This window comes from Schistocerca serialis, chromosome 5 (assembly GCF_023864345.2).
Source record: "Schistocerca serialis cubense isolate TAMUIC-IGC-003099 chromosome 5, iqSchSeri2.2, whole genome shotgun sequence".
Classification (NCBI taxonomy): Eukaryota; Metazoa; Arthropoda; class Insecta; order Orthoptera; family Acrididae; genus Schistocerca; species Schistocerca serialis.
In genome coordinates this window covers 468,409,120-468,431,694 of record NC_064642.1, presented here as the reverse complement: position 1 = coordinate 468,431,694, position 22,575 = coordinate 468,409,120, and the positions used below count along the sequence as shown (strand labels likewise).

General features: G+C 40.6%; 1 protein-coding gene across 1 annotated transcript in view; it reads left to right on the top strand.

Moving 5' to 3' along the window:
- LOC126481120 (methyl farnesoate epoxidase-like) overlaps positions 1 to 22,575 on the top strand; it is a 189,820-nt gene that overhangs the window by 121,386 nt on the left and 45,859 nt on the right. The window contains exon 5 of the mRNA XM_050104654.1: positions 18,067 to 18,187. Coding sequence (XP_049960611.1) covers positions 18,067 to 18,187 — 121 coding nt within the window. The remainder of the gene's footprint in view (positions 1 to 18,066; positions 18,188 to 22,575) is intronic.

Here is a 22,575-nt window from a genome sequence, read left to right as displayed (position 1 = left end):
AACGTTTTAAAATTTTCAGTTAAGCTTAACCTAAAAATTTAAGTTAAGTACACTACTGGGCATTAAATTGCTACACCAAGAAGAAATGCAGATGATACACGGGTATTCATTGGACAAATATATTATACTAGAATTGACATGTGAATACATTTTCACGCAATTTGGGTGCATAGATCCTGAGAAATCAGTACCCGGAACAACCACCTCTGGCCGTAATAACGGCCTTGATACGCCTGGGCAGAGCTTGTTTGCTGTCAGCATTATCCTGCTGCAACGTAGGGTTCCGCAGGGATCGAATGAAGGGTAGAGCCATGGGTCGTAACACATCTGAAATGTAACATCCACTGTTCAAAGTGCCGTCTATGCGAACAAGAGGTGATCGACACGTGTAACCAACGGCACCCCATACCATCACGCCGGATGATACGCCAGTATGGCGATGACGAATACACGCTTCCAATGTGCTTTCACACGGATGCTACCATCATGATGCTGTAAACAGAACCTGGATTCATCCGAAAAAATAACGTTTTGCCATTCGTGCACCCAGGTTCGTCGTTGAGTACACCATCGCATGCGCTCCTGTCTGTGATGCAGCGTCAAGGGTAACCGCAGCCATGGTCTCCGAGCTGATAGTCCATGCTGCTGCAAACGTTGTCGAACTGTTCGTGCAGATGGTCGTTGTCTTGCAAAACGTCCCCATCTGTTGACTCAGGGATCGAGAAGTGGCTGCACGATCCGTTACAGCCATGCGGATAAGATGCCTGTCATCTCAACTGCTAGTGATACGAGGCCGTTGGGATCCAGCACGGCGTTCCGTATTACCCTCCTGAACCCACCGATTCCATATTCTGCTAACAGTCATTAGATCTCGACCAACGCGAGCAGCAATATTGCGATACGATAAACCGCAATACGATAGGCTACAATCCGACCTTCATCAAAGTCGGAAACGTGATGGTACGCATTTCTCCTCCTTACACGAGGCATCACAACAACGTTTCACCAGGCAACGCCGGTCAACTGCTATTTCTGTATGAGAAATCGGTTCGAAACTTTCCTCATGTCAGCACGTTGTAGGCGTCGCCACTGGCGCCAGCCTTGTGTGAATGCTCTGAAAAGCTAATCATTTGCATATCACAGCATCTTCTTCCTGTCGGTTAAATTTCGCGTCTGTAGCACGTCATATTGATGGTGTAGCAGTTTTAATGGCCAGTAGTGTAGTAAACGTCATTTTCCCAACTGAATTTATTATTCAATATTTTCAGGTTCAGTATATTAATTACACATCAGTATTTCTTTAATAAGTATGTTCTGAGTAAAAGTCAACAACAGTTCACGAAATTTGCAACTAACATTTTTTGCTGTGGTCATTGTACATTCGATAGTACATTATATTGGAAGTGTCTTGATACTGCTAAGAGTGTGCTAAACGATATATTCAGGTTCTGGACTCTGCCTACATATTAGTACTTCATTAAAAAGTATGTTGTTACCATATGTCGACCTCTATTTAAAAAAAAGTTCGCTTTTTCGTTTGCTAATGTGCATTATGGAAAATGCTTTGGTACCGCTAGGGTTAAGGAGAAAAGTTTCTCAGCCTCACAATGAAAAATAGTCTTTCGTCCAGCCTCATCGTCAGTCTTGTTCTGTCTAGGAGTCCTGTCTACTCGGTTCGCTAGACAAACGATCAAATAACTCGTATTAATGAGTTCCATTGCAATAAGAAAATAACAAAACTTAACTTCGGCAATTACACAGATGTGTCGCAAGCAAATGGCGACATACGAAATGATCAGTCTTTGCAGTGACTGCTGATCTCTAACTGACAAAAGTCGTTCCTGAACTGCTATCGAAGTGGCTAATCTTGAAACTGCTATCCATGTCGCTAACGTTGACACCGCTATCGAACTGGCGGTGACAAGTCGGTCGTGGCGCTTATGTATTCTTCACATAAGGGCCACTGCTGTCGCGTTGTCGTCATGGAAGGGAGTCAGTCAGCATGCGATTGGTTGACTTCTTCTCACAGCCTTCTCTTCTTTGTCGTTCCCGACTGGCGAGTTGGCGCTTGACTTTACGCCGTAACAAACAATATTTTGTAAGTTAAGGAAAAAATCTAAATAGTGCCCTTTCAGATCTCTACACTTTCTCACACAATGTTCCAGTCAGTATAGTACACTTCTAAAAATCTGCAAAATATCCGTATACAGCTACAGGAGCCTTTAGTTAGACTTGAAACCATTTCAACCCAGATTTATTTTAATGTAAGACTAGTAGGCAGCAAAATGATGAGAATGGTACAATTGGTGCCTCTAATCTTTCACGTTTCCCACCGTCAAAACATCTTTGCAGGCAGATGCATTGACATCAGGATATGGAGACCCCTTTCAAATTCTGTCAGAGGGTGATAACGCTGTCTCAAAAAAATGGTTCAAATGGCTCTGAGCACTATGCGACTTAACGTCTGAGGTCATCAGTCGCCTAGAACTTAGAACTAATTAAACCTAACTAAACTAAGGACATCACACACATCCATGCCCGAGGCAGGTTTCGAACCTGCGACCGTAGCGGTCGCCCGGTTCCAGACTGCAGCGCCTAGAACCGCACGGCCACTCCGGCCGGCTAACGCTGTCTCACATGGGTACGCAGCATCACTGTGTCCTTCACAACGATCACTCATTGTATGACGATGTTAACTCATTTTTACAGACTACGAGGCCTCGCAACAACACTAAACACGAACAGACTAATGCACTGTAGTGGCGTTGCTATCTGTCACAGATATTTGCAGCTCTAATCATTACATACCTGGCGATAGTGTGTACATATTCAAAGTTATACTGATATCTGACAATGCCTTGTGAGTGGTTTGCTTTATCATCAGGTTGTGTAGGGGGCTGTGCAAAAAGATGTCATTACTTATATGATACTGACTTTTATTTTTTCATTTGTTTTAATACAAAAACACTCACTATGTACACAGACCCAAAAAACTGCGAAATATTGGTATCAGTCCATTGGGCTTAATTCAGATATCCAAATGAAGCTAGTGCACTTCTTAGACCTGTACACCTAGGTTCCCAATGCACATGAAAAATCCTTTCGCCGTATAGGCCATAGCTCGTTCAGACATATCCATAAGCGGATAACTCGTGTTGTGCATTCTTTGCCGTCGTTATCGTCAGTAGGTCTTGTTGCATACACACGTTCTTTCACCATTTCCCACAGCCAAAAATCCCATGGAGTCAAATCCGGTAACCGTTTTGGCCACGTCAAAGATACACCTCTTCCAATGCAGCATCAATTCAGGTAATGTCGAACCTTTAAGGAATATTATGATGGTGCACCATCTTGCTGACAGTAACCTGATGCTACGAGAGAGTGGGGAAGCTTATCAACCACAAAATTCTGCAACACATCGATATAAGAATCTCCCATTATAGTCTGATCATTAAAAAAAAAGTAGACCAAGTAGTCCAAACTTCGAAGTACTGCACCATACGTTAATTTTAGGAGACGATCGAGTGCGCTCTCTTAGTTCATGGAGACTGTATGAACTCCAAATGACCACTGTGCTTATTCACTTTGCGCTGACATGAAATGTGACTTTCTCAGACAGCAAGAACCCAACATTAGGGTCTACGTGTGTCATATCTATCAACATTTCTGCAGCTCGTAAATGAGAAATTTTATCAGCGTGAGATAGGGCCTGTGTCTTTTGAATGTGGTACTGCTTCATTCCCAGATCGAAGCGGAAAATTCTTAACACATTTGTCCTCGAAATTTCGGTTTTCAATGCTAATCTGGTACTTGACGTTCCTGGGCTCCTAACCACTGTTCCCTGACATTTATGATGTTATCTTCCATTAGAATACTTCTTGGACGTCCACTGTTTCTTTTACAGTCATTGATCACAGACATGATGTGCACAAATTTTTCATGCAGTCGACCTTGTATATGTCTTGGAGGATAGTTATGAAATCATTGCTGCAACTTTTTTTCTCATGATGATCCGAACATTTCTATCCCAATTACTACCTTTCTTCTCTTTTCCAAAGTAAGTCGGGTGGTCTCCTCTAGTCAGTAACAAAAGAAAATTTAAAATTATGTAGTACCATATCAGCGGTAACATTATTTTGGACAACCCTATATACAATGGGTATAACTGCAGATATTTTTTATATGTGGTACTGTAATATGTACACACACCAATATGTTAGTTGTTTTTTTTTCCTACGTCGAACCGTCTTCCCACAACCGCGTCACGAATTTAACGACCTGATATTTTCAACACGGTCATTGTGGACCACGAAGTGTGCTGTGCCTATCAGCATATTTATTTATTTATTCCTCATAATTACAACCTATTATGTGAGAAACTAAAATCGGCCATACAAATTATATATCCTTGGACAGTAATAAAACATATATTAACAATTTACTTCTACTATTTAATTTTTAAAATACTTCTACTACTACAAATCTATAATAAAGCCCTTAACCAGATACCCAACTATTAATACTACTATAAGCACTACAGAATCTGTTCCCTGTTTATTCATTTATTTTGATGCATGTAACTTGTAGATGGATATTTCCGCTATTGGATCTGCCCTCATACTACCCTGGTCAAGAGCCATTGTCTTCTGGATTCGTTGGGCATCAAGCAGCACATCTGCAGTATTTCCACCGTATCGAATAAATCCATGCATCACTGTTACATCTTCAAGTCCACACTTCCGTCATCACTTGCACCAACACGATGTAGATTCTTGGGACACTATTTCATTCGGTGGTTGCCGACCTCAGTTACCTTCCCTCCATCTGCAGAGTATTGTAGCCTGGATGGCAGCATGCTGAGTTATGGGTGAATGCCTCGTGAAGTCTTCCATGGCCTTTCTGGATACGGCGGCTGCAGTATCGTCCAAGATGCGCCACGTCGACTCACTCATTAATGCTGCTTTGGGCTCCAACGTCCTTAATAGCTGACGTCCATTACCCATCGCATCTTCATAGAGCGTGCAGCCCCACAATGTGTGTTCTGATGGGCACACATGGCAGCAGGCGCTGCTATCTTCTGCCTTTATATGGATAAGTGGCATACGGGCCATCACGGTCAGTCAGGTATTGTTTCAATGCACTTGGCGGGTCAAGAAATCACGTTTTTAATCTCTCCTTGATATTGGCGGGAAATTAGTATGTTTTCCTGCCTATGCATGAAATGTCTCGTTCATTTTGCTGCCGCTGTAATGTGCGATCTTTTGTTGCCTTTTTAGAAATGGCCTCAGTTCCGAGCACCTATCACACTTCCATTCGATTTCTTTTCTATTACCATTAAAAGTCTCCCCTTTTCATAATTTCCAAGTCCAGTGGGCGAATCCCTAGAATTACTAACAAAGCTTTATTCGGGGTAGTGCAGTACGCCTCCTTAATCTTAGTAGCACTCCTCGTTGAACTCTTCTCACTAAAGAGGCTGGCTTCTCTAGCTGCAATCTATGAGCTCAAACGCTCACAGCATATCCTACAACTGATGCTAATACACGTTGGTAGTACACTCATTGTTTTCAAGGTAAGCCGAAGTTACCTATATTCAATGGGTATAATTTTATTCATGAAGTTTGTACCCTTTCTGCCTGCTTCCTCTATATGATGTGCCAAGTTACGACCTTCGTCCAGAAATACCTCAAGATATCCAGTTACTGTTCTCCTCCTAATCGTTACATCATTTCATTTTCTTTTACAGTTTCCTACTAGGTTCCATTTCAGTAGGAGTTACGTTGTTTTGTGAGGCGCCAGTGACAATTTTACACTTCAACCCCAGCCCTCAAGTGTGTGGGTCTTCTATAATTTTTCTGGAGTCCCCAATTGCAACGAACAGCACGTCATCTGCAAATGCTACAAGCCCACTTATGTTACCATTGTCATGTAACTTCCGTAATATGGACTCCGGTGCCACATCCCAAAGCTCTGGACCTCACACTGATTCCCTGCGGACAGCCTTTTGTTCCTGTCTTCGTTATTTTCTTTCCTGGGCATGTTAAAGAAGCATGTCGCTCTTGGTAAAAATCTTTCAGGAAGTTGTAAGCGATTCTGGACACTGAAAATCCGTAATGCGACAAAGAAAAACAGCCTTCATAAGTTATCGAAAACGCCAGTAATATCAGTCATCATCGCTAGAGCGTGCGGAGAATGACTGTCTGTCACAAGCGAAATAGCCTTATTAATTGAGTCTTTAGTTGACATGCCTCTTCTAAACCCGTGTTGGTGAGGGCTCATCCCGAGTAACAGTCTATGATCTTGTAATCTTCTGCATAATAGTTTTTCAAATAGCTTGCCGATAACGTACAAAAGATAAATTGGTCTGTAGGATTTGGGTATCATTGTATCCCTATCTTGCTCGTTACTAATTATTACCACTTCAGTGTTCTTCCACGGTGCAAGGATCCTTCCTCGCAAGAGACACTCGTACTAGGGACAGAAAGTTGGCTGAAACCAGACGTAAATAGTAATGAAATCCTAAACTCAGATTGGAATGTATACCGCAGAGACAGGCTGGACAGTGAAGGGGGAGGCGTGTTTATAGCGATAAGAAGTGCAATAGTATCGAAGGAAATTGACGGAGATCCGAAATGTGAAATGATTTGGCTGAAGGTCACGGTTAAAGCAGGCTCAGACATGGTAATTGGATGTCTCTATAGGCCCCCTGGCTCAGCAGCTGTTGTGGCTGAGCACCTGAAGGATAATTTGGAAAATATTTCGAGTAGATTTCCCCACCATGTTATAGTTCTGGGTGGAGATTTTAATTTGCCGGATATAGACTGGGAGACTCAGACGTTCATAACGGGTGGCAGGGACAAAGAATCCAGTGAAATTTTTTTTAGTGCTTTATCTGAAAACTACCTTGAGCAGTTAAACAGAGAACCGACTCGTGGCGATAACATATTAGACCTTTTGGTGACAAACAGACCCGAACTATTTGAAAAAGTTAACGCAGAACAGGGAATCAGCGATCATAAAGCGGTTACGGCATCGATGATTTCAGCCGTAAATAGGAATATTAAAAAGGGTAGGAAGATTTTTCTGTTTAGAAAAAGTGACAAAAAGCAGATTTCAGAGTACCTGTTGGCTCAACACAAAAGTTTTGTCTCAAGTACAGATAGTGTTGAGGATCAGTGGACAAAGTTCAAAACCGTCGTACATAATGCGTTATGTTAGATGAGTGTGTGCCAAGCAAGATCCCAAGAGATGGAAAAGAGCCACCGTGGTACAACAACCGAGTTAGAAAACTGCTGCGGAAGCAAAGGGAACTTCACAGCAAACATAAACATAGCCAAAGCCTTGCAGACAAACAAAAATTACGCGAAGCGAAATGTAGTGTGAGGAGGGCTATGCGAGAGGCGTTCAATGAATTCGAAAGTAAAGTTCTATGTACTGACTTGGCAGAAAATCCTAAGAAATTTTGGTCTCATGTCAAAGCGGTAGGTGGATCAAAACAAAATGTCCAGACACTCTGTGACCAAAATGGTACTGAAACAGAGGATGACAGACTAAAGGCCGAAATACTAAATGTATTTTTCCAAAGTTGTTTCACAGAGGAAGATTGCACTGTAGTTCCTTCTCTAGATTGTCGCACAGATGACAAATTGGTAGATATCGAAATAGACGACAGAGGGATAGAGAAACAATTAAAATCGCTCAAAAGAGGAAAGGCCTGTGGACCTGATGGGATACCAGTTCAATTTTACACAGAGTACGCGAAGGAACTTGCCCCCCTTCTTTCAGCGGTGTACCGTAGGTCTCAAGAAGAGCGTAGCGTTCCAAAGGATTGGAAAAGGGCACAGGTCATCCCCGTTTTCAAGAAGCGACGTCGAGCAGATGTGCAGAACTATAGACCTATATCTCTAACGTCGATCAGTTGTAGAATTTTGGAACACGTATTGTGTTCGAGTATAATGACTTTTCTGGAGACTAGAAATCCACTCTGTAGGAATCAGCATGGGTTTCGAAAAAGACGGTCATGTGAAACCCAGTTCGCGCTATTCGTCCTCGAGTCTCAGAGGGCCATAGACACGGGTTCACAGGTAGATGCCGTGTTTCTTGGCTTCCGCAAGGCGTTCGATACCGTTCCCCACAGTCGTTTAATGAACAAAGTAAGAGCATATGGACTATCAGACCAGTTGTGTGATTGGATTGAGGAGTTCCTAGATAATAGGACGCAGTATGTCATTCTCAATCGAGAGAAGTCCTCCGAAGTAACAGTGATTTCAGGTGTGCCGCAGGGGAGTGTCATAGGACCGTTGCTATTCACAATATACATAAATGACCTTGTGGATGACATCGGAAGTTCACTGAGGCTTTTTGCAGAAGATGCTGTGGTGTATCGAGAGGTTGTAACAATGGAAAATTGTATTGAAATGCAGGAGGATCTGCAGCGAATTGACGCATGGTGCAGGGAATGGCAATTGAATCTCAATGTAGACAAGTGTAATGTGCTGCGAATACACAGAAAGATAGATCCTTTATCATTTAGCTTCAAAATAGCAGGTCAGCAACTGGAAGCAGTTAATACCATAAATTATCTGGGAGTACGCATTAGGAGTGATTTAAAATGGAATGATCATATAATGTTGATCGTCGGTAAAGCAGATGCCAGACTGAGATTCATTGGAAGAATCCTAAGGAAATGCAATCCGAAAACAAAGGAAGTAGGTTACAGTACTCTTGTTCGGCTTCTGCTTGAATACTGCTCAGCAGTGTGGGATCCGTACCAGATAGGGTTGATAGAAGATATAGAGAAGATCCAACGGAGAGCATCGCGCTTCGTTACAGGATCATTTAGTAATCGCGAAAGCGTTACGGAGATGATAGATAAACTCCAGTGGAAGACTCTGCAGGAGAGACGCTCAGTAGCTCGGTACGGGCTTTTGTCAAAGTTTCAAGAACATACCTTCACCGAAGAGTCAAGCAGTATATTGCTCCCTCCTACGTATATCTCGCGAAGAGACCATGAGGATAAAATCAGAGAGATTAGAGCCCACACAGAGGCATACCGACAATCCTTCTTTCCACGAACAATACGAGACTGGAATAGAAGGGAGAACCGATAGAGGTACTCAAGGTACCCTCCGCCACACACCGTCAGGTGGCTTGCGGAGTATGGATGTAGATGTAGATGTACAGTTCGCGCAAGCAACTTCCTAATTGGTCACATAGGGCTCGTATCGCATCAGCAGGGATCCCGTCCGGCCTTTCAGATTTTTTTCCTTTTCAATACTCTATGTATAGCCACTGCCACTTCTTGTTCTTTGATACGTAAATTATCGTCCAGCGATGGACTTCCCGGACACTGAAACACTCTCCTTAGTTCTTTCCAATTAACATCCTTGATGTTGTATTTGGGCCTTACATGCACGTTTTCTGTGCCGTCTTGAATCTCCCTTTCAGTGATGGTACATTGTATGATATTGTGATCAACTGATATCATTCCATTCTCAAACTTCCAGCGTTTCGCGCATCACACGGCTGCCGTATTCGCTAAAGTGACGTCAGTATTTGACTTTGCCCCGACCCTCCCTTTCGTAGGTTGGCCGATTGTGTGCTGCATTCAACACTTGTAAGCTGAACTCAATAATGGCTTCTTCTAGTTGTCATCCATGGTCATCGGTCAAGCTGCTATGCCACAATACTGACTTCGCATTTGCAATCAAAGGAGTAGACAAGTGACTTAGTTCGTCCTAGGTAACTAAAATCCTTTAGTCTTAGCAGATACTCGTCGATCTCAGCACTAAACTGAAAATAGGTGGAAACCAGGATGCAACTCTCCCTTCTAGTTAAATTTCCACACAGATTACGTTTTCTGAACGGTGCTGTGATATTTTTGTCACTGTTATGACCTTGTTAAATATTATTATCGCTGCCATAGCACGTTGCCTTCTGGGACTATCTAGGCTGTTATTGGCATACTATGTATCTTTCCTGCCTTCGTGTACTGTTCTTGGAAGCACAATAGATCTGACTGCATCTCTTCTGGCACTCTCCCAGATTCCAACAATACGCTGACACTTCTCATGACATCAAGCTGTCCTATCTTTATCTCCATTAGGGCTGATGTGTATATATTCGACGTTCTTGCTCTACTCGCCTGTAATACCATGCTACACGACCATGTGTCATCACAAAGTGCTTGTACAACTATCTAAAGAGAATGATTTGTTTATTCTGGCAGAAACCTGCTTAAGTAACTACTCCAGTGTTTTCACTTCCGTTGGCAGATTGTTCACTCTGAGATGGATTCTAACGACGAAATCAGGTACTGGAAAAGCAATATTCTCCCCTTCTGTATGTATAACTTACTATATGTCTTAACGCTGTAGAAAGCATTAACGGTTCTTCCTGTCTAGTGAGTTGCATAACGTTCTCTATGCTTTCATAACTCTGTCGCGGATCTGTTCAGGTCTGTGTTTATTATTTACTTCTTTGTAGCAGCTGTCTTTTCCTGTACGAACTGGCAGTCTGGAACTGTTTTTGTTGAAGATTCACGTCCTGCATTGGCGAATCTTCTTTTACTTCTGTAGGCAGCGCAGTGCATTCCTCAGGATGTGTGCTGTCGCAGTACAACTGCCCAGTTTGTGTCAACAAATCCTGATCGCCTGTATCATATGTCACTCCTACATTCTCCTGTGATATTGCTTTTCTGTTCTACCACCTAGTTCTCAATTTTGACCAAAAACGTCTTTCGTAGGTACATGATACTCTACTTCAGTCTGTGTCGATGCTCTTTTCTATGGTACTTTCTGCTCACTTTTCGCCAGAAATTCCTCGCTCTTTCATCAGTATAGACCAACCGTTTTCCGATCACACATCACACTTCAACGTCTTACCTGCTGTCCAGAGGGAAATAAGCATTAAGGGGGCATTGTACATGAAATTCGTTGAAATTTGACATTTTCTGCTTTCTACTCCGTAACATTTTGGCATATAGTACATTAAAATCAGACAATTGTGGGACCTTCAAATAACATTTTGAAAGTTGAGGTATGGCTGTCAAATTTCGCGGCTACGCATATACTGCCACAGTTGAGCATTCATATCTTTGGAACTACACAGTCTAGAAGGCTGTGAATTGCTTTGTTTTGTGCCCACTGCTACGTCTCAGAAGTAGGCATTACGAATAAACAAATCAGTTCTTTGTTTCTGATATTAGTTTTCGTTGAAAGTAGTGTGATTATCGGCTATTTCTGTAGTAAGCTAACTTCTATTGCTTTTTATACGCAAATAAAATAACTAAGCGTAAAAGTAACTTCAAGAAACGCAAATTTGCGGTTAACAGATATGTGAGACCTGCATTTTCTTCTGAAGTACTTGAATACACGTGTGCTAGCAGTGAAGGAAACCACGATAATGTTTCCAAAGTGAGCATGCCCCCTAGTGCATCGAAAAGGAAAGTAACTTTAGAAATGGGTGACAGTGGTAAAAGTAATGGTATTATGGTGGTGGTGGTGGTGGTGGTGGTTAGTGTTTAACGTCTCGTCGACATCGAGGTCATTAGAGACGGAGCGCAAGCTCGGGTTAGGGAAGGATTGGGAAGGAAATCGGCCGTGCCCTTTCAAAGGAACCATCTCGGCATTCGCCTGAAGCGATTTAGGGAAATCACGGAAAACCTAAATCAGGATGGCCGGAGACGGGATTGAACCGTCGTCCTCCCGAATGCGAGTCCAGTGTGCTAACCACTGCGCCACCTCGCTCGGTAATGGTATTATGCACAACGTCCTTGTTTATCTGCAAATGCTTACACAAGTTCTTTCTGAAACTGTCTCTTGCCCTCTTTGTGGTGGTGAAGTTAAACTTTATGAGGATATGAGGAATATTATGGGAAGGCCATTAGAGATAACTATGAAAATTTAGAGAAGATGAAAAGAGCTGTGTGGAGCACTTTCTTTCATCAAATATCAACTGATGAAAAGCCATGTCATGCTTTGTGTCCACCTCCACCAAACACTAGGTGTAAACATAGGCATGCTGAATTTCCTGGCACTCTGCATGAATTTACACATAAACATTCTCTTTCTTTGGCAGTAATGGAGGCAATCAAACCTATTTCAGAGATTTGACAAAACTTAGAGCTACTAAAGAAGTGTTTACATGGGAAGACCCAGAATGTGAATGAGTCCTTCAATAATGTTGTGTGGTGCCATGTGCCTAAAAATGTATTTGCTGGCCTTATGACTCTAAAAGTTAGCAATGTCTGATGCTGTAATAACTTTTAGTGGTGGGAACCACGTAAGACTTAAGGTTCTGCAGAAGTTAAAGGTAAGATTTGGACAGGACTGTGGGAATTGGTGAATTTCGTACACATGAAGCAGAGTTAGTTGCTCAGCAGATGACAAAAGAAGCAAGAAAGAAAAGGAGGAGGCAAGCACTGGGCTGTTGTGACACTGAAGAAGACACAGACTATGGGCGAGGGCAATTCTAGTGCATAAAAGACGCAAAAATGTAAGTATGTACAAGAATTCGTAATAAAAAATTTTTAAACCTCAGTATCTCTGAACTACATTTTTTGCAATAAATGGCCCATTGTCTAAAAAAGTACTGCTGGTAGAGACATGAAATTTTCACAGCATGTCAAGTGTTGGATTCAACACATATGGAACTAGAATAATTAAAATATCCTGAGTTATTTTGTCTTCATGTTCATTTATTTACAAAATTCTGTCAAAAAACTGAATGTGTGAAAAAAATGTAACATACCCCACAATACAGTTTTAGTAATAATTCTAGTTCAGTGTATCTAGAAAGGTGTATTCAAAATTATGGAAAATTGTAAGTCAGTATCTTAAAAAGTTTCCAAGATAATGGGTCACAAATTTCAATAATTTAACATCGGAGGCATAGGATATAAAATGTCCCCTCAATGGTTTGGCCTTGCCACTTGTACTTGAAGGTACTAACCAACAAAAAACATACAACTTGTAATGGTTATAATTGTAAGTCTGCAAATTATGTAAATACTGATCTAATGGTGTTCATTACACCATCCTCAGTTACCATCAGAAATAACTACACTTATCAATACCTTAAACATGGGTACTATTCAGCAACTGTATACATTTGAACAGGCTGAAAAAATCAGCCAACCTGTTGCAAACCGAAATTTATAGAGCCTTTTACCTAGGTTTCGATATTTTCAAAAATATCTTCTTCAGAAGGAGATTTACCACCATATGATGTAACAAGGCCCACTCCTTCTGAAGAAGATATTTTTAGAAATATTGAAACCTAGGTCAAGGGCTAAATAGACCTTTGTTTGCAACTGGTTTGCTGATTTTTTCAACCTCATCATCTACATTTATACTATTTACACTATTATATACAGGGTGTTTCAAAGTTACTGTCACGGACATGTAGGGGTGGTAGGGCATGTCATGGAAAACAACTTTTGTTAGAGACAAGCTTTTCCAGCTGTTGCCGATTTTTCTTAAACTAATGGAAAGGTTTGTTGTACTGCCTGCAAACAAATCGTTTTCCAACAGAGGAGCTTTCTATGCTCTGAACACTCTTTCTGCTGGATAATTGCATTTTCTTTGAAACAGTCAATATTTATCACACAGAACTATCTCTTCCTTGTTTTCCCAGAAATATAAAACGATTAGAGCTTCCAGCTGAATTTCCACTCTCCTTCTCATTTTTCGGGGTCACTTAATAAATATTCAACGTCGATTACTTTACTAAAATTTAAAAAAATTTTATTAAAATTTAAAAACTTTTTTACACGTATCTTTAATTGGCTAGGCTACATTTTTAAACTGTTTTATATAAATGCAATTTATGCAGTAAAAGATATTTGTAAAAATTTAAAATTTTGATAAGCTACATAAAGATTGGTTTCTCCATTCCTAACAATGGCAGGCATTATTGATTACTTTACTGACTGCTTGCAAAGGAACACCATTTTCACTTTCCCCCTCAAAGTAAAAAAGTAATCTGTACATAAATTCATGTGCTTCATCATTCAGCATAGCTTTGTATTCAGATTTCGTTTTCACTTTGCTATAAGAAGTCATGATCACGATGAAAATAAGGAAACTTACCAATAAGGTCTGCAAATCTCTCGAATGAAATGTGCTGCAAGGCAGAATGAAAACTGTAGGCACAGCAACACTCAGGTGTTGCCATAGAGCTGTAAACAAATTTGCATTTTGTGATTGGTTGTAAGATATGTGCTAAGCAGCCTACAGACTACAGCTTCCCTTGCTGACACTCCAACCTGTTTCTTTGTGGACTGTGAATTTTTCGTAATTTAGGATTTGTGAGACATGAAGATAAGGTTCATTAGCGAGGTAAAAATTTACAGTAATCAATTTTATTTATTGTTATTACATGTCTATTCCTTTATAAATGAACAAACTGAAAATTCTTGTATGCCATAACATTTAAACTAATTCCTTATCACAACCATCCTACTTCTATCTAGGACCATGAATTAGTATACCTCATTAGCAGTCATGTAATTAATTCCCATAACTGTAAGAAAATTCCATGTGAGTACACATCTTAATGCATGGCCACTGCTGCTTCTAGTAATGCATTCCTCAGCTCGAATCACTCAAACACTATGCACACAAAATTCATTGTTGACTTCAGAGAGGCAGTTTTACTTGTTCTCGCAACTCACTGAGGCTGCTGCCTTAAGTGCTTCATCCCCGTATATCTATAACTGAATGAGACTCCATGTTTTGACAACAGCAGCTTCAAGGCCCCGTTCTCACTTATTTTTTATACAGTTGTTCCAGAAACCTTGCTGTAAACCAGCTACTTACTGTTTTATCTATTTGTTGAGGAGAAGGTCTTCTTGCATCACAGAAAACACTGATCCTAACTATCCCACAACATGGGAGCTATAGGCATCTTCCCCATTTTTACTTGGTGGATTTAGTTGTTCAGATCATTTTCTTATCACCATGTTGAAGTGTGTACGACATTAATATCTGTTTCTTGCCCATATTGGAGAAATCAAAATATTCCGACTGCCATAGTTTCTGTCCTGTTGTCCTGTATCATGACATGCAATATTTGATGCAAAACCATCACCACAAAGACTGCACACTATTCAAATAATACAAACAGTAGTACACTAATGGTCAGTCTAATTTCAGCATGCCAGTTACAGAGAGTCCTTGAGTAAAGAAGTTAACTCAACAGTATATTGTTGCGTATTATCTTTGTTTATCACTAGGAAAAGTTTGTATACATGACTGAGCATTCTTTTAAAAGTGCAAGTTTATTACTGATGATCAATCAGGATTAAATGTCATGCTTAAAGTATAACTGCAAACACAGAGCCCTTACAGTTAAAAAAGATATGGTTAAAAGAAACAATAGACTGTCAGATTCCTTAGCCTAGCATTTATGGCGAGCTGCTGAAGAGATCAGTTGTTATCAGTGTCAGCTAGCAAGTGAGAGTGAAACGGAAACAACATTTCACGCAAAAGAAGTTTAAAGCACGAATACTCAGAAGCCATCCAAAGTTCACAAACGATGCATTGCAGTGAGAGCTGCCACCGATATCATGAATGCACCACCAAACTACGTAGCATGTGGTATAACACATGAACAAAATCATTTCACAACACTGTAAAATGAAGAACAACAGAACAGCGAAAAATACAAACGAACTTACATCAAAAATAAAAAAACTTACATGTTCCACAGACAGCAGCATTCACTTCTTTTGATATAGAGAACATGTGCGCCTCAATACCGACTGCAGACACAATAAAACTAATTGAAGAGAACCCACAGAGATACAACAGACTAACCACAAATAATTTTAGAGGAAAATACCAAATGTTTAAAGTAATCACATCCTAAAATTACTTTCAATTTGAGCAGTAATATCGCCAACAAAATTATGGCCCTCCAGTGTGATTCCACATATCAGGAACATTGACAAACATATTCACCAGCCACATAGAAAATATGATAGTCATCGAAAAGAAAGGATACAAAATTGTTCACTAGTACAGATTTACTGATGATATAATCTGTATGGTAGATGAACCAACAGAGAAAATATGTGTTCAGTTTACCACAGAAAAAGTAATACAAGAACAAATATACTTCTTGGATACAAAAATGAGTACAGCAATAAGCGTAAATTTGGCGTCTTGAGAAGGCCTATAGCAAAGCACACAATTATAAATGCCACATCAAACGACTGCTAACTAGCACCTCTGCAGCATAGGTTACACGGACTGAATAAAATCCCACTCATCACAGAAAACTAAGAAAGAGAACTAGAAACAACACAACTTATCCCAAAAACAATGGATATAATACATATATAATACATTAACCTAACCACAAATTCAAAATACAACTAAAGAAAAATGAAAATGAGCTGAGAACACAAACACCACAAAAACCCCAGAGACAACACTGACACTGAAGTAAAGAAAAAAAAACACAAAACAGTAACACTCATGACTAACAAAAAGAAATGGTACACTTTAACATACAATCACAAATCAACACATACAATAGCAAAGATACCGAAGAAACAAGAATTATACAATGCTTAAGAAACAAGAGGCACACTCCACTTACGTTTGCGAACACCAGACGAATATCAAGCAGCTGGTGGTATATAGCAGTTAGAATGCCAATATTATAAATCAGTGTACCTGGAAATGACAGACAGAAATTTCAAAACAATTTGTAAAGAACACATAAGTAGCGTGAAGTTTGAAAATAGCCATTCTACTTTTTCTGAAAACCTGATAAAACATGGACATGAACCATCTAATGTGGAACAGGATATGAAAATTATTAGAATGATCAGTTGCAACAGAAAACCCCTAATACAATAGGAAAACTGCCACACTCAAAGTACCCTTGCTACGAACAAGAAAGTAAGAAATGATCAAATCAATACAAGCAACAACTCACTGACCATGTTAGTCACTAAAACAATTACAGCCAGAGATATCAAACATAAGCAGGGTACCTACGAGTGATAACTTAATTTCTCTCTCTCTCTCTATCTCTCTCTCTTTTATACACACACGCACACAAAATTAAGACACGGAATAACACATTCACTTATTTAACAACATACTTGTACACTTAGCCAACGAATGAATATCAGACTACTTATAGACACCACAACACAAACAAAAGAAGAATGATAAACAAACACACACACACACACACACGCAGAGAGAGAGAGAGAGAGAGAGAGAGAGAGAGAGAGAGCTGACAACACTATATACTGTAAAAACACACAATCAATGCACAGGAAAAGTGGAAATGAAGTGTTCAAACAAATGTGTTCGAAAAATGCTGAAAATCGGCCATCTAAAGTATACAGACCAACTAAATGCAACTTCACGGCGACACAGATGCATTGACAGCGTCAGAATTCGTAAGTAACGCGAAATAGTAATTTAGTCTCACGAAACTTGTGCTGCAAAAATTGCTTCTCTCCTAAAACACAAGAGAACTTACAAGAACAAAATGTAATGTAGTAATGTATTTGTAATTGCTATATGTCACAGTTATTATAACTACAAGAAACAAACACGTATTAAAGACCACTGAATATGTTTCACAAACAGGAGAAGCAAAGCGCGTATGGCACTGAAGAAACTACATTTCATTTAGTTGAAAACATGAACACATCTTCATGGCTTAAACGAGAATGTCCTGACGAGGTTTGAAATCTGTCTCTACCGACTCAGAATTCATGATCACAACCAGTGCGCCACGTAACTGCTACGCACATGTTGAAGTCAAATCTTCACCGTTGTTTCGCGTTTAATTCGAGAGATATTTGAGATAATAACAAAGCACAAATCGTCATAAGACAACAGTTTATTGATAAGAAAACGATTTCAAAGATGACTGGTCACAGTGCGCACAGTTCTACATAGAAAGTAAATGATCTCAGCAGTTTTTTGGAACAATGTTTTCTCTTACTGTCTCTCTTGCTCTTACTGGTACAGATATCGTGATCTCGGAAATAACAGTTTGTTCTGTGTGTTATTATAGAATTCCTTGCCTTTTTTTCAGAAAACTATCGAAGAACATAAGGCAACATACACGCCAGGAAAGAAGAGAGATCTCATAGATGCATTTCTGTATGAAATGGCAAAAGCAAAACAGGAACAAGATGAGAACACAACATTTACGGGTGAGTAATAACTTTCCTGCAAAATGATATTTATAACGTACCATAATGATAATGGGTTGAATGAGGAGAGGAAGAAGTATAGTCCCGGCTTTCGCCAGGTTGCTGGATGAAAGTGCTAGTGGAGTTTTCTGGAGTAGGTGAAGTCACTGCACTTGAATCTAGTGCGCAGATTTTTAATTCATTGCGCATTTCTAGAAATTACACCGCGAATTTAGCATTGCTGCGACAAGAATAGCTGTAGATTCAACAATGACACTGTAAAATACGAACACTGCCCTACTGTACTTCATGCCATAACAAGGCAATCTGACGAACTAAACACTGTTAAATGTTTTATCAAATGTTTTTATTCCAGTCTTTGATCACAATATGAATTCTTTAGACGATGACCGGTTTCAATCTGTAATGACCATCCTCAGATCTTTTTTTACACCATAACCTAAAGTGATTAGGCCATAATGGCATCGTCAATACTTATAAATTTAATCAGTATAGCATCGTCATATAGACCTAAAATATATGACGATTCTATGCTGATTAAATTTATAAATTCTGATGGTGGCGTAGCATCCCAGCAGGACCTTGAATTAAATACAGGCAGGTGCCCAAATTTCGAAGAATCATTCCTCTCTCACCCCCCCCCCCCCTCCCGTCCCCCCGTGCGACCAAAAAATCTGAAAAGAATAGAATCATTAGGCACAAAGCGATTCTTTGGGCGTGGGAAGAGCCGTGCACTGCAGTGGGTGCAGCAACTGGAGCAGCGCGTGGTGGCACCAGACATGTAGAAAACCCAGCAGCGGCGGACTGTGTGACACCATTGGCTGTACAAAACTGTTCAAAGTTCTGAGCCATAAACTTCGGTCTGTTGCTGTAACCAACACTTAAGGCAAACCTTCTAAGCAACAAATGGTGACAAAGCCTGAACGGTTCTACACGACATAATCAAATTCATGGGCACAACAAACGGATATTTGCTAAAAAAGTCGACAACAATTTGCCAACGAGTGTTCGAAAATGGAACAGCAAAGTCAATACATACTCATTATCGTGGCGATTGAGATTCTGGCCAAGCTGAAGACGTTTGTGGTGTGGCCGACAGAGTTTCGGCACAAGCGCGACACTGTGACATCAGCTGTTCAATGTGGGCGTCCATGCCTGGCCAAGTACAGTGCTGACACACTAATTGTTTTGTGTGTACAATCCCCCAATATCCTTGGTGGTGCAATCGCAATACATCTTTCTGCAACACGTTAGGAATAATAACACACGACTGTCCAGAGTCATTTTGCAATAAAATCACGCAATGCTGGGCGGAGAGGCTGTGCCCACGAGCAAAATATCGGAGCACAAAAGAATTCTGAATGTTTTTCACTGGATGAGTATAGGAAGTCTGGATGTAGCGCAACAAAAGTTTCAAGTCAGGGTCTGCTTCCGTGGCCTGAGCAATTTTCCTATGTTGTTGTTGTTGTTGTGGTATTCAGTCCTGAGACTGGTTTGGTGCAGCTCTCCATGCTACTCTATCCTGTGCAAGCTTCTTGATCTCCCAGTACTTACTGCAACCTACATCCATCTGAATCTGCTTAGTGTATTCATCTCTTGGTCTCCCTCGACGATCTTTACCCTCCACGCTGCCCTCCAACGCTAAATCTGTGATCCCTTGATGCCTCAGAACATGCCCTACCAACCGGTCCATTCTTCTTGTCAAGTTGTGCCACAAACTCCTCTTCTCCTCGATTCTATTCAATACCTCCTCATTCTTCTGTAGCACCCCATTTCGAAAGCTTCTATTCTCTTCTTGTCCAAACTATTTATCGTCCATGTTTCACTTCCATACATGGCTACACTCCGTACAAATACTTTCAGAAACGACTTGATGACACTTAAATCTATACTCGATGTTAACGAATTTCTCTTCTTCATAAACGTCTACCTTGCCATTGCCAGTCTACATTTTATATCCTCTCTACTTCGCCCATCATCAGTTATTTTGCTCCCCAAATAGCAAAACTCAACTACTACTTTAAGTGTCTCATTACCTAACCTAATTCCCTCAGCATCACCCGACTTAATTCGACTACATTCCATTATCCTCGTTTTGCTTTTGTTGATGTTCATCTTATACCCTCCTTTCAAGACACAGTCCATTCCGTTCAACTGCTCTTCCAAGTCCTTTGCTGTCTCTGACAGAATTACAATGTCATCGGCGAACCTCCAAGTTTTTATTTCTTCTCCATGGATTTTAATACCTACTCCGAATTTTTCTTTTGTTTCCTTTACTGCTTGCTCAATATACAGCTAGAATAACATCGGGGAGAGGTTACAACCCTGTCTCACTCCCTTCCCAACCGCTGCTTCCCTTTCATGCCCCTCGACTCTTATAACTGCCATCTGGTTTCTGTACAAATTGTAAATATCCTTTCGCTCCCTGTATTTTACCCCTGCCACCTTCTGAATTTGAAACAGAGTATTCCAGTCGACATTGTCAAAAGCTTTCTCTAAGTCTACAAATGCTAGAAACGTAGGTTTGCCTTTCCTTAATCTGTTTTCTAAGATAAGTCGTAGGGTCAGTATTGCCTCACGTGTGCCAACATTTCTACGGAATCCAAACTGATCTTCCCCGAGGTCGGCTTCTACCAGTTTTTCCATCAGTCTGTAAGGAATTCGCATTAGTATTTTGCAGCTGTGACTTATTAAACTGATAGTTCGGTAATTTTCACATCTGTCAACACCTGCTTTCTTTGGGATTGGAATTATCAAATTATTCTTGCAGTCTGAGGGTATTTCGCCTGTCTCATACATCTTGCTCACCAGATGGTAGAGTTTTGTCAGGACTGGCTCTTCCAAGGCCGTCAGTAGATCCAATGGAATTCCTATAGTGCAGTGGAAAAGTCGGTAACATTTGAGTGTCCTGCCGGTCGACCTGATAACAAGATGCTGCAGTAGCACCCAATTCAGAATCAGGACTAACAGGAAGGCAGGAAAAGATGTCAGCATTTGCATGCTTCGACGTGAACCAGTACAGTATTTCGTCCTGATACCGTGACTATAACAAAGCCCAACGTTGCATCTTCTGAGCTGTGTGACGGAACAGGTTTGGATGGATGAAACAAAGACTGAAATGGCCTATGGTCCGTCACAAGCAAAATCTTCGGACCAAACAGATAACGGTGAAACTTTATCACAACACAGATAACAGCGAACGCTTTCTTCTCGATGTGAGCATAGTTACATTCTGTCTTGGTCAATAACATGGAAGCGAAAGCAAATTGGCCTGTCCAGTGAACCAAATCTGTGCGAGGGCACAGTTCCAATTCCGTACAAAGAAGCGTCCACTGCCAAAACGACAGGCTTAGCGGGATCGAAATGAACAACGCATCTGTCATTCAACAAGGCATTTTTAAGTTTCTGGAATGCATCCTATTACTCTTTGGTCCAAACAAAAGGCACATTCTTCCGGCGCTATAGATGCAACAGAGCCGCATCTGGGCTGCGTTGGATATAAACCAGATATAATATGTCATCTTACTGAGAACTGACTGCAATTCTGTCACATTCCGAAGGGCAGGGATGTCCAGATGGCAAGCAAATGTGAGTGAAGTCGATGAACACTGGCTGCTAAGAACATGGCCTAAGTATTGAATTTCAATCTGAGAAAGGGAATATTTGTCCAGGCGACACTTTAAGCCTGCAGCTGAAAGTACATGGAAAAGCGTATGAAGCCACTGATGTGCTGGTGCACGTCCTGACGCCATAACATTGTCCAAGTAATCTGAACAAAATGGATATTTTGCAGAAAGCTGTTCTAAGTAGCGCTGGAATATGTTAGGCACGCTAGCACTGCCAAAGGGTAAATTCAAAAATTTCAAGAACGCTAAATGCGTTTTGACCACAAACACTTCCTGGGATTCCTCATCCATCAGAATTTGCAAATACGCATCGCGTAAGTCAATTATTGAAAAACAGTAGCCTGTACCAAGCCTGTCCATTAATTCCTCAGGGCGAGGGCAATGGACAACTATCAAATATTGTTTGTGGGTTCACAGTTGATCCTAAGTCAACACAAAGATGAAGTCTTTCAGAAGACTTTGGTAAGATGGCTAAGAGAGAAGCCCATTGACTTACCATTTTTTATGTTCACTTGCAACTTTGCACGGAGTGCTTAAGGCGTGGGACGCGCCCGAAAAATCTTAGGTTGCGCATTATGCTTCATTGTACCGTCGCCACAAAATTATTTGCTCTGCCATATCCTTCAGAAAATAAATCAGGAAATTCCTCAATTAATTGGGTGCAACTGTCTATTGGGTTGAAAGCAGAAACAGAAAACATATTGCCCCGAATACGAAGACAAAACAATCAAATAAATTTAACCAAAAACATTGTCACAGTCT